This window comes from Gracilinanus agilis, chromosome 3, assembly GCF_016433145.1.
Source record: "Gracilinanus agilis isolate LMUSP501 chromosome 3, AgileGrace, whole genome shotgun sequence".
Lineage (NCBI taxonomy): Eukaryota > Metazoa > Chordata > Mammalia > Didelphimorphia > Didelphidae > Gracilinanus > Gracilinanus agilis.
In genome coordinates this window covers 65,660,009-65,676,637 of record NC_058132.1, presented here as the reverse complement: position 1 = coordinate 65,676,637, position 16,629 = coordinate 65,660,009, and the positions used below count along the sequence as shown (strand labels likewise).

At 40.0% G+C, this 16,629-nt stretch overlaps 1 protein-coding gene across 1 annotated transcript in view; it reads left to right on the top strand.

Moving 5' to 3' along the window:
* Positions 1-16,629, top strand: part of WASF2 (WASP family member 2) — an 86,179-nt gene that overhangs the window by 49,208 nt on the left and 20,342 nt on the right. Inside the window, exon 2 of the mRNA XM_044667929.1 lies at positions 15,875-16,047. Within this exon, the coding sequence (XP_044523864.1) occupies positions 15,918-16,047 (130 nt within the window). The 5' untranslated portion in view covers positions 15,875-15,917. The remainder of the gene's footprint in view (positions 1-15,874; positions 16,048-16,629) is intronic.

Genomic DNA, 16,629 nt, shown 5'->3' with positions numbered 1-16,629 from the left:
GCCCCAAGGCCTTTGAGATAGTGTAGCCAGGACTCAAATCTAGGTCCTAGTTCCCAAATTGTGTTTTTTTCTCTAAACCCCACTCACTGCCTTTCAGAGGTAAAAGATTAGGTGCTCTTTAAAAAAAAGTCTCTAGTGAAAAGATTTGGTAGGTTGAATAATACCCAAGGAATTAAGCTTAAAGCGATTCTCTAGGACATTATAGATAAAAGTAACCCATCAGAAATGATGGAAGTTTAAATGCCCACCTCTATGAAAATAGTTGTATTTGAAAAACAGTAGGAGCTAAGCAGGTTTTCTGAGGCTGGTGCTATCAAATGATGAGTATTTATGTTGTTTAAAGTGAAACATTTGAGGCCCCTGAGCATCTGGCTAAAGTTGGGTGCAGAGAGGAAGAAGCAGTGTGTTATCCTCATTAACACTTTTTCAGTTCTGGTATAAATGTCAGGAAGACTTTCTTGTGTTAGCATGTATAGCCTGTTTGGGAAAATTAGGTACCCTTTTATATAAAGATGGGAAGTATGGATATACTTGTAAATGACCTTGGTAATGGGGTTGGGGTTGGAATTATTTTTTATTGTGTTTTTAAGAAAGCCACAATTCAGATTGTTCATTTAAGAGTACTTTGCTTTCAAAATACATACGGTGAAAATCTTGAATTGATTAACTGTGCCAAATAGTAAAATGAATGACTATCATAGACAGTCAGCATTGCAAAGGACTTCTTTTATATAGTCAAACTTCCCATGCAACAAATGCTTTCTTGATAAGACATTCTGTAATCTCTCCCTCCACTCTGGCTTGTTGTTCTGATTGTTGTATTTCTGCACTACTTTCATCTTTCTAATCTGTGCTTCTAACTTTGTAGTCATCTTTGACCACTTCTCTCTTATTACCCTTTGCCTGAAAGCCTGACATCTCTGGCCACCAGATACTCCCCCTACTAATCTATGCTACTAACCTGTTTGTTGCCTGGTTAATCTTATAATGCTCATTACTTCCACTGCCCCAAGCTTTGAGTAATTTTCTTATGCCTATAGAATGAAGTTTAAACCTGCCTCATTCTGACATTCTTTTATTTTGTTTTAGATTTTTGAATTTAAAAAATTAAATTTATTTCATTAGATATTTCTCAATTACATGAAAAAATCTTTTTTTAAAAATTTCAAGTTCTAAATTCTCTCCCTCCCTCCTTTCCCTTCCCCCTCTCTGAGAAGGTAAGTAATTTTATTTCAGTTATACATGTGAGGTCATGCAAAACATATTTCCAAATTTTTCATGTTGCAAAAGAAAGCAGAAAAAAAAACATTAAAAATAAAGTTTAAAAAATATCCTTCAGTCTGTACTCGAGTTCATCAATTCTCTCTCTGGAGGTAGATAGCACTTTTCATCATGGGTCCTTTGGAATTGTCTTGATCAGAGTAGCTATCTTTCATAGTTGATCATCTTTGTAATATTACTGATCCTGTGTATAGGATTCTCTTGGTTCTGCTCACTTCACTTTATATGAGTTCATATAAGCTCTGAGTTTTTCTGAAACCATCCTGTTCATCATTTATTACAGAACACTAGTATTCCGTCACAACTTGTTCAGCAATGCTCTAATTGATGGACATCCCCTTGATTTCTGATTTTTTTTGTCACCACAAAATGAGCTGGTATAAATATTTTTGTAGAAATAAATCTTTTTTTCCCTTTTCTTTGATCTCTTTGAAATACAGACCTAGTAGTGGTATTGCGGGGTCAAAGGGTATCCACAGTTTTATAGCCTTTTGGGTGTAGTTACAAACTTCTCCAGAATGGTTGAACTAGTTCATAGCTCCACAAATAGTGCATTAGTGCCCCCTGCTTTTCCACATCCCCTCCAACATTTGTCATTTTCCGTCATGTTAACCAACTTTATAGATGTGAGGTGGTATCTCAGAGTTGTTTTAATTGCATCTCCCTAATCAGTAGGGATTTAGAGAACTAGCCCTCTTTCAAACTACAATTTTATATACTCTATATTACAGCCAAACTGAACTTTTGTGGAATCTTAATTTAGATCTTGAGAGGACTAGAGATTATCTAGTCCAACTCTATGACTTTACAGAGGAAGAAAACAGAGATACTCTTTTTTCAACCTCTGCTTTTGCTCATGTTCTATATGCTTAGAATATCTCCCCCACACACACACTTTGACAATGGACACAATAGCTCAAATGCTATCTTCTTTCTGGATTCTTCCAACAGCAGCTGATCTCTCTCATCTGATGTCATACCACTTTGTACTTTAATTGCATCAATTTTTATTATGTTGTATATTATCTAGTAGATTGTAAGCATCTTAAGGGTAGGGATTGTGTTTGATTTTCTTTGTAGTTTTCCCAGTGCACCATGGGTATTGAGTACTTAAAAGTTTGAGCAAATTTTACTTGTTATCCCTCCTCTTACACATCTTAGTTTTATAGAGGCAATAAGACATGAACTCAGATTAATATTCAAATCAGAAAAGGATATTTTGCTGAGTCCCAATGATAAAGAGATTACTTCCTGTTGAAGAAAGGCTTTTAGGATGAAATGATATGTAAGGAGGACCTTGAAGGATGGGGTAGGAATTATAGAATCATAGAATTTAAATATCCCTCAGAAATCTACTAGTCCAGAGGTATCAAACATGACACTCCAGCTATGCTCAAAAGTTGAAATGTTTAGGAAAATAAACAAAAACTTAAACAGTAAAACATAATAGTAAAACAGATAATATTAATATGTGAGTCAATAGGCCACCCACCTGTATGTACAATTTAATGGCTCCTGTTTCTAGTTGAGTTTTACACTACTATTTGGTCCAGCTTCTCACCCAGTGGAATATCATTCTCGACATATTACCATCCATCCTCATATTAGTCTTTTTTTTTTTTTTAAACCCTTACCATCTTGGAGTCAATACTGTATATTGGCTCCAAGGCAGAAGAGTGGTAAGGGTAGGCAATTGGGGGTCAAGTGACTTTCCCAGGGTCACACAGCTGGGAAGTGTCTGAGGTCAGATTTGAACCTAAGGACCTCCCATCTCTAGGCCTGGCTCTCAATCCACTGAGCTANGGGGTCAAGTGACTTTCCCAGGGTCACACAGCTGGGAAGTGTCTGAGGTCAGATTTGAACCTAAGGACCTCCCCCCCCCCCCCCCCCCAGTCTCTAGGCCTGGCTCTCAATCCACTGAGTTACCCAGCTGCTCCTCTCATATTAGTCTTAATGTTTAGGACAAACATAGTCAAGCTGTGTCCATGGTTTTTCCACACATACCACGCCCATCTCCCTTTGTAATCCTATGTATTTTATTTTATGCATTTAAAAACATTCTGAGAATGAATGGTTCCATAGGCTTTCCCCAAGGGTCCATTATACAAAAAAAGTTAAAAGCCCATGCTTTAATGAATAAGACTGAAGTTTTGCTCAACTGTGGACAATCTGATCTCATCTGGAAACCTAATCCATGACTTGGTGGCAAGCAAGGAATTTAGGACCCAGGTTGGCTTTCTTTTAGAAATCTCTTCTCTTAGGGCCTTTCTTTTACATCTTTCTGAATCTGACCTGTTATTTCATTAGCAGAAGAAACGCATAGTAAAGAAACTCCTTTTACATATGCATATCAAGTAGTGTCCATGTTAAGCCAGTTTCCTTCACAGTGTTTATTTACGTTTTCCTGCTGAGCCCATCCTGAAAGGTGAGCAGCACTTTATTTTCACCTTCTGGCCTCTGTTGAGCTAGTAGACAAGAAGCCCAACTGTGAGGATATATTTTGATGATGCTTGTGGTTGTTTAATTTGGACTGTTCTCACATAGGTTCATCAAAAGCAGAGTCAGAAGAAATTTTAAGATTTACTTGAACTCATGACCATTGGTTGAATGTTACCCTATTCTTTAGTCTAGGTTTTTTGGTCTTAACAACTTTCTTCTTTTGATTTGGTATCAAGAAATTTACGATGATCATTCTCAGTTTTAAGAATTTACCAGTTGATTATATAGACTATTCAGGTGCACTCATTTACTTATAATCCTTTCTGACCTCTTTGGAGTTATTTGATCTCCTTATTTGATCTTATGACACTTTTTCTCCCTCTCAAATATATTGTGTGGAGTTTCCAGATTTTTTTAAGGCAAATCAAAATTAACATAACTTTAAGAATTGCACAACATCTGGAGTAGTAGTCACATGCAGCTGGACAGCTAGTTGCTCAGTAACAGATATGTATCTCAGCCTTGCAAATAACACACTTACCTATTTATGCTAATCAGTTAGAAAAAGGGCTCATCTCCTTTATTTGAACATATTTGTGCTTCCCATGGATTGAATGGACTGGTGAAATTTGAATGCCTCCTTAAAGATTTGAATTGACTGATCATCCATCAGCTTACTTCATCTGTAAAACCCTGTCCCCTTCTCACTGTGTATCTGAATTTTACCTTGCTCAAAAATCTTTCTAAGGAGCTCATAAAATTCTCTCCCTCTTTGAAACTCTTATAGCACTTAATGCCTACATTTGTCAATTTATTGCATGCTGACCTTTGGCAGTTCCTATTTTGTTGGATTGGATTTTTTTTATCGATCTGTCATGTTTCCCAAACTAGGTTTTAAACCCCTTGAAGGGCATCATTGATTGATAGGATCCTACCTTGAAATTCCTGTTATGGAGTGATAATATTTCCCTCATATCTCTCCAGTCTCTTGTATACTTATCATGTTCTAACTTATATTACATTTATCCCTATTTCTGTCTTTGCATCTGATTGTGAGCTCCTTAAGGGTAGGGATGACACGTCTCAGTTATTGCATCACCTCAACACCAAAAACATTGTATTGATCCTAATAGGCATTTAAAGAAGATGGATGGTTTTGGCCATTACTAGGGAATGAGTGATAAGTGGTTGGAGTCTGGAGTGACTGACTTCAAACCCCCCCCAGTCAAAGGAGTGGGCAGGGAAAGAAGGTGCTTTATTCTCTTGTTTAAAGATTGATCCTTATTGTGATAATTAGATTAAATCTACACTGCCCATCTTTAGATTTAATCACAAAAGGTGAAAACATCTCCATTTTTGGGTGGTCTGTAACCCACATGTTCTAGAGTAACAAATCTGAATTTACAGACTGCCTTATGGGCAGTCCTAAGAAAAGCATCTGTTGTGATTGGACACATAAACTAAGAGGAGGCCACAGGAAGTGACACAAAAGAGGCCCCTTTAAAAAGAGACCTCAGTCAACTGGGCGTGCTCTTCTTGTTCACTGCTGGGACCTAGAGGAGTGCTGGACCTGGGACCCTGGGACCTTGGTAATAAGACTGTTCTTAAATCTCTCTCTTAGAACTACATGTGGTGAGTGAAGAAGGCTGACTCCTTTAACCTCCCAGGAGGTACTAGCCTCTGGGAGGCTCCCTTGTTTGGGAGAAGCCCTTGTGGCTAAACCTCTTGTTAATTGACTTTTAGGCTATGGCTGGGTCTCTGGAGTCCTGATGGAGTAAAGCCCAGACTTGAATATAAATCTCTTACTCTACCCTCTTCTCATCTCTCTACTTCCACTCTCTCCTATATTTTGTAAATAAATTACTAAAATAATTTTGGGGATTGATAATTATTCAATTCCCTGGCGACCTAACCTTTTAATATATTTACCCCCAAACCCTCTTTTCTGACATTACATTATAAATCTTCAGATATGAGTGGAGAATGGTCCCTCGTGCAAGGGAGTCTCCACATTGCTGCCCTTTGCTGTGGATTCTTCCTTAGCTTTTGAGGGTTTGACCATCACTGATCAGTGAGTAGGGAACTCAGTTTCAGGGATGACTCCTTTTTGTGGCTGGTAGAATTGAATAGAGGATGTGGAATTGCATAGCAGTTTGCTCTATAATCTTGCTCCCTATTGCTCTGATGCAGTTGTGATTGCTGGGGCTCTCTCCTTACTTTGGTTTGGGGTCTGAATAGTCAAATTTCAGACTGCTGCTTCTGACTGTTCCATGGCCACACGGCATGTTTCTCTATTGCCCTGAGCTGTCAGCAAAACATTCTGCTGAATTTTCTTTTTTGTTGTTGTTGTTCTGCAACCTTTTTTTCCCTGGCCTTTTGCAGTTTTGTAAAATTGGTTTCTTTTTTGGCCTTTCCAGCCCAGGGTGGGAGCAGATACTGCAGAGAGAAGCTTGAAATGTGAAGGCATCATAGAGATTAAAAGGAACAGTTAGACTGTTGACTGGATGAAATGAGACTTACTCAATGGCCTGATGGGAATTTTGGTTCTGATTATCTCCTTCCTCCCTTATTTTTGAAACTGCCACTGTGTCTAAACCACCAGTGGGGTGCACTCTTTGGCCTGTCCATGGACAGCTTAGCTCTTGGCCAGTGTCTGATAGCCACTTATCTACCTATGAGAGTATGGAGAGAACCTGAGCCTCATTCCCAGTAAAGGAAGTCAAAAAGAATCAGCAGCTTTTTCATGGATTGGATTAATGACTCCTTGTTCATCTGAAAATACTTAGCCTGTATTACTCCCTTTAGGAATGCTAGAACTAAAAAAAATAAATAAATAACCCATATCTTCTATTACAGAATCAATACTTTATATTGGTTCCAAGGCAGAAGAGCAGGAAGGGATAGGCAATTGGGCTTAAGTGACTTGCCCAGGGTCAGCTAGGAAGCGTCTGAGGCCAGATTTGAACCTAAACCTGGCTCTCAATCCATTGAGCTACCTAGCTCATGTAGACTTCAACATGTAGTCTTAATGACTCCAAACTTGATAATCTCATCTTTGAGTTGATGTCTGGCTGAAAGGATGTCTAGCTCTTTATGACCTCATTTGGGGTTTATTTTGCAAAAATACTGGAATGATTTTACCATTTCTTCTACACTTCATTTTCCAGGAGAGGAAACTGAGGACTAACAAGATTGAGTGACTTTACCAGGGTCACACAACTAGTGCTTGAGGATAGATTTGAACTCAGGAATCTGAGTCTTTCTTTCTCCTTGCCTAGGTCTCTACTACTGGGTCACTTAGCTGTCCAAGGATAAGACAATAAGAGACCATGAATATTAGTGGGAGTTGGGAGTAAGGTTTCTGCATTTTTTAATAGAACTGGGTTTCTAAGTTTGTATCTGATCATTTAGAGAGAAAAGTAGAAAGTCTTAGGTAGTTTGTACTTACTGAAACCAAGTAATTTTATTTGAAATTTGCAAGAAATGTATTGATAGTTTGGGCAGGTAAAATGTAGTTGACACTCCAGGTAAAAGTAGAATATAAAACTTTAGGGCTCAAATGGAATGGGAGGATCATCTAGTCCAATCTCTAGTTATATATTTTCAATGATGATCAGTTTCAATTTGATATTAAAACTGTCTATCTCACAGGGTTGTTGGAAAAATTGCTTTGTAAACTTAAGAGCTGCATCAGTGTGAGTAGCTGTGGGAGTATCTACCTCATTGTGGTGACTTTCTAATTGGACACAAGTTCTGGCTCCCCCTAACCCCCAGCCTGGAAAGGCTTCCTGGTCCAGGTCTAAGATGTCAGTTCATTAGAAGGTGGCTACTAAGTGATCAGATAGGGGGACATAGCAACTCATGAAACTCTTATTAAATCATAAGTGTTTTGAAGTGTTGTGATTCATCATTTAATTGCACAAATAGAAACATAAGAATTATTATTTATTATTAATAGTAATAATACTGTGCAAATCCCTACTGGGTATTTTAGTCAAAATTTATATGAAGAAATTTTTCTTAAAGACTCAGTGCTTTCATAAATGAACTTGGTTTCATACAATATTTCTGGACACTAAAATTCTTTTGTATTAATGAGATAGAGTCGAACTGTCAGTGCTTATTAAACCTCTACTCTGTATATTGTGCTAAACTCTGGGGATACCAGAAAGGGCAAAAGTCTCTGGTCTTAAGGAGCCCACAGTCAAATGGGGGAGACAAAATCAAAACAGCTCTGTACAAACAAGATATTTATAAAACCAGGATAAATTGGAGATAATCAATAGATAGAAGCCATTAGCATGAAGGGAGATCAGAATAATTTCTCATAGAAAATGAAATTTAGCTGGGACTTGAAGGAAGCTAAGAGTTGGAGATGAAGAAGGGAGCCATGGAGGAATGGCCAGTAAGGAGATGGGCTGTTTTGTATGAGGAAGAGCAGGGAGGCCAGTGTCACATGGTATGGAGTGCGGTGGGGAGGAGACTCCAAGCTATAAAAGGAGTGGAAAGAGAAAGGGGGGACTGGATGTTGAAGGGCCCTGAACAATGGACAGGATTTTATATTTGCCCTTGGCCATCATAGGGAACCTTGGAGTTTATTGAATGGGAATGACATGGCCAGATCCACACTTTAGGAAGATTACTTTGACAGCTAAGTGGAGGATGGTATGGAGTGAGGTTTGAAGCAGGCAGACCCTTTAGCAGCTGTTGCAGTAGTACAGGTGTGAGGCGATTAGGGCCTAGAGTGATAGCAGTGTTAGAAGAGAGAGAAAGGGGGTGTATTAGAGAGATGTTGCAAAGGTGAAATCCACAGGCTTTGGCAAGAGCTTGGATGGCGAGGGGTAGGGTGGTGGACATGAGAGAGTGGAAAGTTGAGGATGATTCCTAGGTTGCAAGGTGATAATCTAGGTGTCTAGAAGAATGATATTGCTCTTAACAGTAATATGAAAGTTCAGAAGTGGGAAGGTTTTGGGGGAAAGATAATGAGTTTATTTTTGGGCATGTTGAGTTTGAAATGTATACCAAACATCCAGTTTGAGATGTTTAATAAGCATCTGGATATATAGGACTGGAGGTCAATAGAGAAATTAGAGCTGGAGAAGTAAATCTGAGATATTTGCATAGAGATTATAAGGGCACTCACTTCAAATATCAGGGACTATTAGGGCTTGGGTGGCAAGGGAATCTACCTCAGGAAGGCAGGTAGAAGCAAAGAGAGAAGAGAAATGGGGAAGTAAGGGAGCCTTAGGATCTTCTTTCTTCCTTTTCCCTTTGCAGAACTGGGCCTGTCTAATATACCCTCTGCTTCAAAAGATAGACTAAGGATAGCTAGGACAGAGTCAGAGCAGGGCAAAAGTGGAATAGGCTGTTTGGGAAATTGTGAGTTCTCTGTCACTAAAGTTCTTTAGGCTGAAGCCAGATGAGTATGTGCCAGGGTTGTCATATAGCTCTTTGGATTTTCAGATGGATTTTCCATGAAATAATGCCTATTTTAGTTAATCTATGTTTATGTCTTATTTTCTCTTCTACGGCATAGAGCTCTGTGAGGTCAGATGATACTCACAAAATGCTTAACACAGTACCTGCCATATAGTAGACCCTAAATCAGAGTTAGCTGCTATTATTTATTTTTTCTATTTTTTATAATTAATTTTTATTTTAAAATATTTTTCCATGTTTGTGAGATTCATTTTCTTCCCTTCTCTGCTATTATTATTATTATTATTATTATTGTTATTGTCAGTATTATTAGGCAGCTAGGTGACACAGTGGTGAGTGCTGAGTCTAGAGTCAAAAAGGTCTGAGTTCATATCTAGCCTCATATATAATAGCTGTATGATCCTGGGCAAGTCACAACCTCTGTTTGCTTCAGTTCTCTCTTAGAAAATGGAGATCATCATAGTATTGAGCTCAAAAAGTTGTGAGAATCAACTGAGATAAAATAGGGAATGGTGCCCTTCCCTTACCCACATTTTCTGTTTCATCCCAGGGCCTGAAAAAGCACTCTAAACACAGTAGACACTTCATAAGTGTTCTGGGATATTGTAAAAGAGATTCTTGTTTAGATAAGAATCCAACTAGATAACTTCTTAGGTAACTTCCAATTCTTGTGATTCTGTCAATAAATTGGTTTCTTCTGTTCTGTCTTCCTTGCTTCCAATAGCTGTCTGCTGACAAAGGGACCTAGAATCCAGGCCTGCAAGTTCCACTCTCATATGCTGTCTTCTTTACAAGAAAGCTAGGTTCTGGTTAAAAAGGAAGGACTAATCCTGGCAATGTTTGAGGCAAACCTTTATGGAGAAGTCAGTATAAGAAATTACTTTTGAATACAAGCGAGTCTAAGATTGTGATGGAATGGAAATAAAGGAATGGTTTTGCCTAAAAGGATAATAGCAAGTTATAGACTCTATGAGTATGAGCAACTCCGAATAAATAGTGGGTTGAAGCAGTATGATATTCTAACTACAGATTAAGAAGGCTTCTCTGCTATGTTACTGCCTTAAGAGAAAGTAGTAGAGGGGGAACCTTACTCAACCCATAGTTGCTGGCATTCTTTTTCTGAAATTAGGAAGTTTGACAAACATAAGCATCCACTGTGTATGCAGTGGTTTATCAAATCCGAGACCAACCCAAACTTTAGCCAAGATGTAATGTGATCCTTGCCTCTCATGCAGCTTATAGCTTAAAAGGAGCTCAGGGCACCTATATACATATACTTCTTCCATACTTAAAGGATATGGGAATTCATTGGTGCAGGTATTGCCTCCACTGATGTAGATGGAAACTCCTCCTTTCCTTTGCAGTTGGTCTTCATAAGTTTGACTAAAAAAATTTCACCCAGTGGCCAGCTTTTGGTGACAAGCCCATCAAGTTCAGCTGGGTTGGTTTTCAGCTGATAGGCACACTGCTACTAGTCTCAGGTCCTCTCTGGTTTGGTGTGGCTTCCTACAGCTCCCATTCTGCTGGCATAACCTGGATCTCCATAGCTCATTGAGGCTTGGAAAGAGAAGGTTGGTTTTAAATCTCAGAATAAGCTTTTCCTCTAGTTGCCCCAGTCAGATACCTTCTTTGTTCATAAAATCCATCCCAGGAATTCGTCTTCAGTTTTGCCAGCTCTTCAGGGACACTTGTGTTGTGACCTCAACTGATTTGTCGGTTACTCTTTGTTATGTGTTTTTGGAGAAAGAGATGGGTTATATTTGTATGTTCAGCCCCACCCTGTATCTCAACAGGAAGTGGGTGGGTGCTTAAGCCTATAATGAGGCATTCCTGCTTGTGGTTGCTGCCTGGTAGTGAAGACTCTGCATGCAACAGTAAATTCATCTTTCTTTAAACATTTCAATAGCCAGACTCAATTATTGTAAGCTTGAGTGCCACCCTCTTTGACTTAAAATGGGAGGGAGGGAGGAATATTTTTATTTAAATTCCTGTAGCCCATTTATTATTTTTTCCCTTGCTAAAATGAAAAATCTACTAAAGCCTACTAAAAGAAAAACCAGGTTTGTAAAATGAACCCCCTTTCTTACCTACCCCATCCAAAATGCTGTCATCTGTAGAATAGGGAGAAAGCAGAAGTCCTAATTGCCACACATACAAAAACCCCTACATGCACCCATCCCCTGCCACTGCTAATCAGCATTTTTGGACTGCATTTCAAAGGGGAAGTGCTACTAGAGGCTTAGCTCCAATGGTGATTGTTGCTGTAGCTGTAAGTTCCTTGCTGTTTAGGCTGTGTCTCTGTTGAAATCTGCAGGTATCATCAGGGATGATGACCTGACCTTGATTCAGAGAAGCTTTATTTTCTTTGGTAAATGGCTAACCATTTGCAAGGTTGAAAAGGTACCATTGCAAGAATGATGTTTCCTCTCCTTCTTCCAGGCAATAACAAGAATTCAGAGTTTGGGCTGAAGACAGTATCCCCATCCCTTCTTTCCTGATTGTTTTTAGGGTCTTGGAACAGGGTAGAGCTTGCCTGGAGAGTGAATCAGTCAGAAGTGCCTTGACACCCTATCTGAACAAAATCAGAGGCCTTTAATTCTGGGGATGTCTCTCATGAGGTGACTTAGGACTTAGGCACAGTGTCAAGCCTGAACATTGTAAGACTTAAGTGATATATCAGGCATCTGTATGCTTGCAAACCTCAGATGGACTCTGTTGCTCCATCTTGATCTAGAAGGTTCTGGAGCTAGTTCAGATGAAGACTGGGAAGGCCAGGACATCTTTAGTTTCTAGCATTTTCCTGCTGTGTACTTAGGCAGAAAATAGCCAAGGAATGGTCAAGATGGAGAGTGGGGAGTGTAATGTTGGACAAAAGAAAACGCCAGAACTTCTTCGAAGAAGTCTTTTCAGATCAGCTGGAGAGATGAGTTAAAAAGTAACAGCAAACAACTCAAGGCCTTTCCTAAAACACCCTTTGTACCTTTTTTGGGCTCCTTGTAGGTCCTAGGCCTAGGAGAAGGACTTAGCCAACTTCAGCTTGGCTTTCGACATCATATGTAGGCCAAGTCAGGAAGTGATAGGTAGGATGCATAGATGAAAATAAAAGTCCTTAAATTTGAAAAATCTTAGCATTTAGTCAGTTCTTTCTACATATAAGACCTTGGGGAAACAAAGATGAAAAAGAGTTCTTGCCCTCAAAAAGCTCATAGTTAAATAGAAGAATAAGATATTCCTACAAATAACAATAATTCAGAGTAGAAAACAAGTGCCTCAAAAATCCAACATGATGGTTTAGTTGATTCAAGGAGAGAGGTGGAGTCTAGCCTATGAGATTAGGAGGAGGTAGCAAATGACAGTGCTTGAATGAAGGACAGGATGTTGTAGGTAGAGATGGAGGGGAAATATAGTCTAATATGTAGAGGAATAAGGTAAAATAAGGTTAAAAAATATGTAGAGGAATAAGGTTAAAAAGGGAGGAGGAGCCAAACTATGGAAGGCCTTGAGTGTCAGAGTTTATATTCAACATAGTTTGTATCCCTTTACCTTATGGAGAGGCACTGAAGAGATGCGCTTTGAGTAGAGTATGAGAGGATCAAGGGTAGTACATTCAGAAGTGTTGGCAGCAGCTGTATAGGAAGAGAGTCTGAGGAAGTAAGGAGTCCAGACCAGGTGTCAGAGGGACCTTGGAGACCATTCAGTAGCTTCACCTACCTTTCCCAATTCTCCAAGTTGCTAACGTGCCTTTCCAATCCCTTTTATTTTCTTCGTAAATATTTTGCATTTACCTGTTTTTTCTTCTTAGAGGATGTAAGGGCAAAGCCTGTTTTGGTTTTCTCTTTATACTCCTAGTACTTTGAACAGAGTTTGGCACATAAAAAGGAGGTCATTAGTTAATGCTTATTGTTTTATTATTGATGAATAAGGAAATTGATGTCTAGGAAAGGTATATAACTTGGCCAAGCTCTTAAATCTAGTTTTGTAGCTCTCACATTCTGTGACGCTACCTGGACTTCCTGGTTCCCAGTGTAGTAATTGTGCTGTTACATCAGACAGCAAGGATTCCAAAGCAGCTCCACCCCAAGTTTAGTTATGTTTAACTGTAGCGGAGTTGAGAACGTTAGAATATATGGCGTGGAGGTTTGTTGCTATTCCTTACATACTCAAGCCACTTGTTCTGAAGTCAACTCTTGGTTATCTAAAAGGGTTACCTGGTGGATAATACCAAACAGCAGATAAAACAGTCACTATTATTTGGCTTTGGGAATACATAACATAATTTTTATTTTGTAGCAGGGAGAATTTTCCTTAGAGAAGCAATTGTTTTGCTTAAGTGAAATTAAAGATATTTTTATTCACCATTCATATGGCTTATACCTCCTAATGATCAGGAAGCCTGATTTTGGGGGACTGGGTTAAGAAGCATTTTAGTTTGTAGTTATTCCACATTCCAGTGTCCAGGTCTCCCTAAATGAATGAAAACTCATAACAAGCAGTTTACTAGTTTACTACCTTGAATAGGTAGGATAACAGACAGAAAAAAAGTGTTTATGCCACTTTGCTTGGCCTCTGGAAGTTGCTCTCCATCAGACATTTACTCAGACAGTCTGGAATCCACAGTTCCTAATCAAGTATCCAGAGGGAAAGCCTGGAATGAATGTGGTGCCAGTGGCCATGCTCATCTTTACCACATGTCCGGAATTTCCAGGCTGTCTGGACCATTGGGAGAGGCCAGGACAGTTTCTTAAGTGGCACACTGATGTGGCTTGCAGTGGTGACTGAGTCATCCCTGGCCCACCCTTGCATTTCTCGTTCTACTGGAAAGTCAGAAGTTTGAGGGCATGAAAGCCCCCAGGTAGCTATATATGGCACCCAAGAAGGCTCTTATTTATTTATGTGCTCCTCCCTCCCATAATATAGTAGATGACATTTTTAAAATGCCATATGATTTTATATATGTTCCCATTTGATTCTCAGTCCTGTTTAATTTTTTAGTGTTCCCTTATCTAGTTATGGAAACCCAAAAAGATGGTGACCCTCCCTGAGAGCTTGTGTTTCACATTGCTTGGGTCATGGTGGTTCAAGGAAGTGAAGGGATGGAAGGGATCAACTTGAGGGAGAAGCCTGAGATTCCAGTAAGAAAGGGCTCTCATTTGAAGAGGAACGTAGCAGAGAAGCCAAATGGAAATTATTTACTTGCATAGTAGAACAGCATTCAGGAAACACCTCTGCACCCCAAAGATAGGCACAGCTGCCATGAAATGACTATTAAAAGGAGGTTCAAAGTTATGAGCAAGCAGCTGATTCTCTTGGTTCTTGAGCTGTTGCTGTTGGTGACAGGAAATCTTGTTCCCCAAGCTGTTGGCTTCCTGTTTTATTTTTACTCAGAGCAGATCAGAATGTCCATAACAAGGAGCAGTCTGTTCCAAAGGGTACTGCACCCCCTTTGAGCCTGAAGGGCTTCATTTTACTTTTTCTGAGACAGTATCTTGGTTAGCTTTTCAGATCTGTGCCGATCACCTTGGTTTAAGCATTTTGTAGCTAGGGCCAATCTTTTGGTGATTGAATTAGTGTTTTGTCTCTGTTTTAAGGCATTTTGTATAAGTAAGCCTCTGCCTTTGCCTTTTAGAGGAATCCTAGCAGTGGAGAATTTTGTATAAGCTGCTGTGCACCCTGACTATTCACCATTTCTCTAGTACAAAAGCCATTAGACAGTGTTAGATTTCTTCAGCTTTATAGAATGTGAAAACAGGACCTGGCCATTGTAATTTGGCTGTAAGTCAAATCCTTTTGGTTCAGAATAAAATTCCCTCCCACCCTTGTAAAGTTAGGAACTTGGCAAATGAATTCTAAAACAATAACTGGGAGGGGGGAGAAGAGGGGATTTCCTAGGGAAAGGGGCTCATCTAACAGGATAAGAAATGGTCACTGGAAGGTTTCCACATTGGCAGAAGATGCTTCCTGCTGTCTTGAGCCTTTTGGGCCAGGTATATTATGCCTAGGCTGGAAGGAAGATAAGGGATATTGGGGGGGGGGGCAGCGTTGGGAATCTCACAGCACATTTTGCACAGCGTTGTGTTTGGCATATTGAACAGGCAAATTTTCCTTGACATTCTTTCATTCTGTCAATTTACAGACTAAACTTTAGTGGTGTTAGTAGATTCTGGCAGCAAGTACTTAGTTGCACATTTAACAGTCACCCATCAAGGAAGAACTGGAAAGGTTATGTCCTGACGTGTATCAGTGGAAGGGAAAAATCACTATTGGCAGCTTGATTTCATCATGGAGATACAGATGACAGAAGCCCTTTTTTGATCCCATACAGTTGGTGGCCTGGAATCTAATCTGTCCTAGTTACTATATCCCTGCAAGGATGGTGTCTATGCCATCCAGTGCCTGCTGAATGGGCTTTTCTTTAATTCTACCCTCTTGCCTGCCGAGACAATCTTTGGTCAAGGAAATTCTTGCTTCCCTAAGGTGGGTAGGTTTCCATTTCTGCCTACATATACCAACAAGTCTTAAAAGAGCACAATCTTACTCTTCCCCCCACCCCTCCTTTTAAAATATAGAAGATGCTGCTGCTTTTTAAAAGATGGGTCAGGAAAGGGAGGATTCTGTAAGCTTTTTCAGATCAGAGCAAAGGGAAAAAAATATCACACAGCCCTAGTGTGCCTGGAATTTGTGGTTGAGTAATACTTTCCTGTTATTTCTTTTTTAGGTTGTTTTTCATCATTCAGAACATTGCCTGAAGCAGGTCCACCATGCCGTTAGTAACGAGGAACATCGAGCCAAGGCACCTGTGCCGTCAGACGTTGCCTAGCGTTAGAAGCGAGCTGGAATGCATGACCAACATCACCCTGGCAAATGTCATTCGACAGCTGGGCAGCCTGAGTGAGTGCCGCAGAGAGCCTGCGCTCTGCCCTCAGGGGTCGTTGGTGCTCTTCATTTAGTTCCCTTTTCCTCCCATGCTCCTATTTCTCCCCCATCTGCCTTCCCTAGGTAATGCGGAAATATATTTGTTTATTTCCCCTCTAAAAGAGAGTTCCTTTTGAGTACAGATTTCTTCCCTTTGGTCCTCTCCTTCCTTCTCTTTCTTGCCCACCCCCACTTCTCCAACCCTCATCACCCCACCTGCTTCAAAAGACATCCGTGGGAAGGGTGGTAGGAAGGGCTGCAGCAGGATTGCAGATGGAATGACAGAGCAGAATTCTGGATAGAAAGTGGGAGGTTCACAGAGTGGCATCTTGGGTCGGAGAGTGTGCCTGGGATTGCAAAAGCTGTTTGATGGAGCTTGTCTCTATTGAAGCCTCAAATGTGCCCATCGTCTTCATCTCTTTGTTTCCTTCCCTCCCCTTTACAGAAGTAGAAAATCAGCTTGTGCTCTCGGGCTCGGTCTCTCTCTCTCTCTCTCTCTCTCTCTCTCTCTCTCTCTCTCTCTCTCTCTCTCTCTCTCTCTCTCTCTCTCTCTCTCTC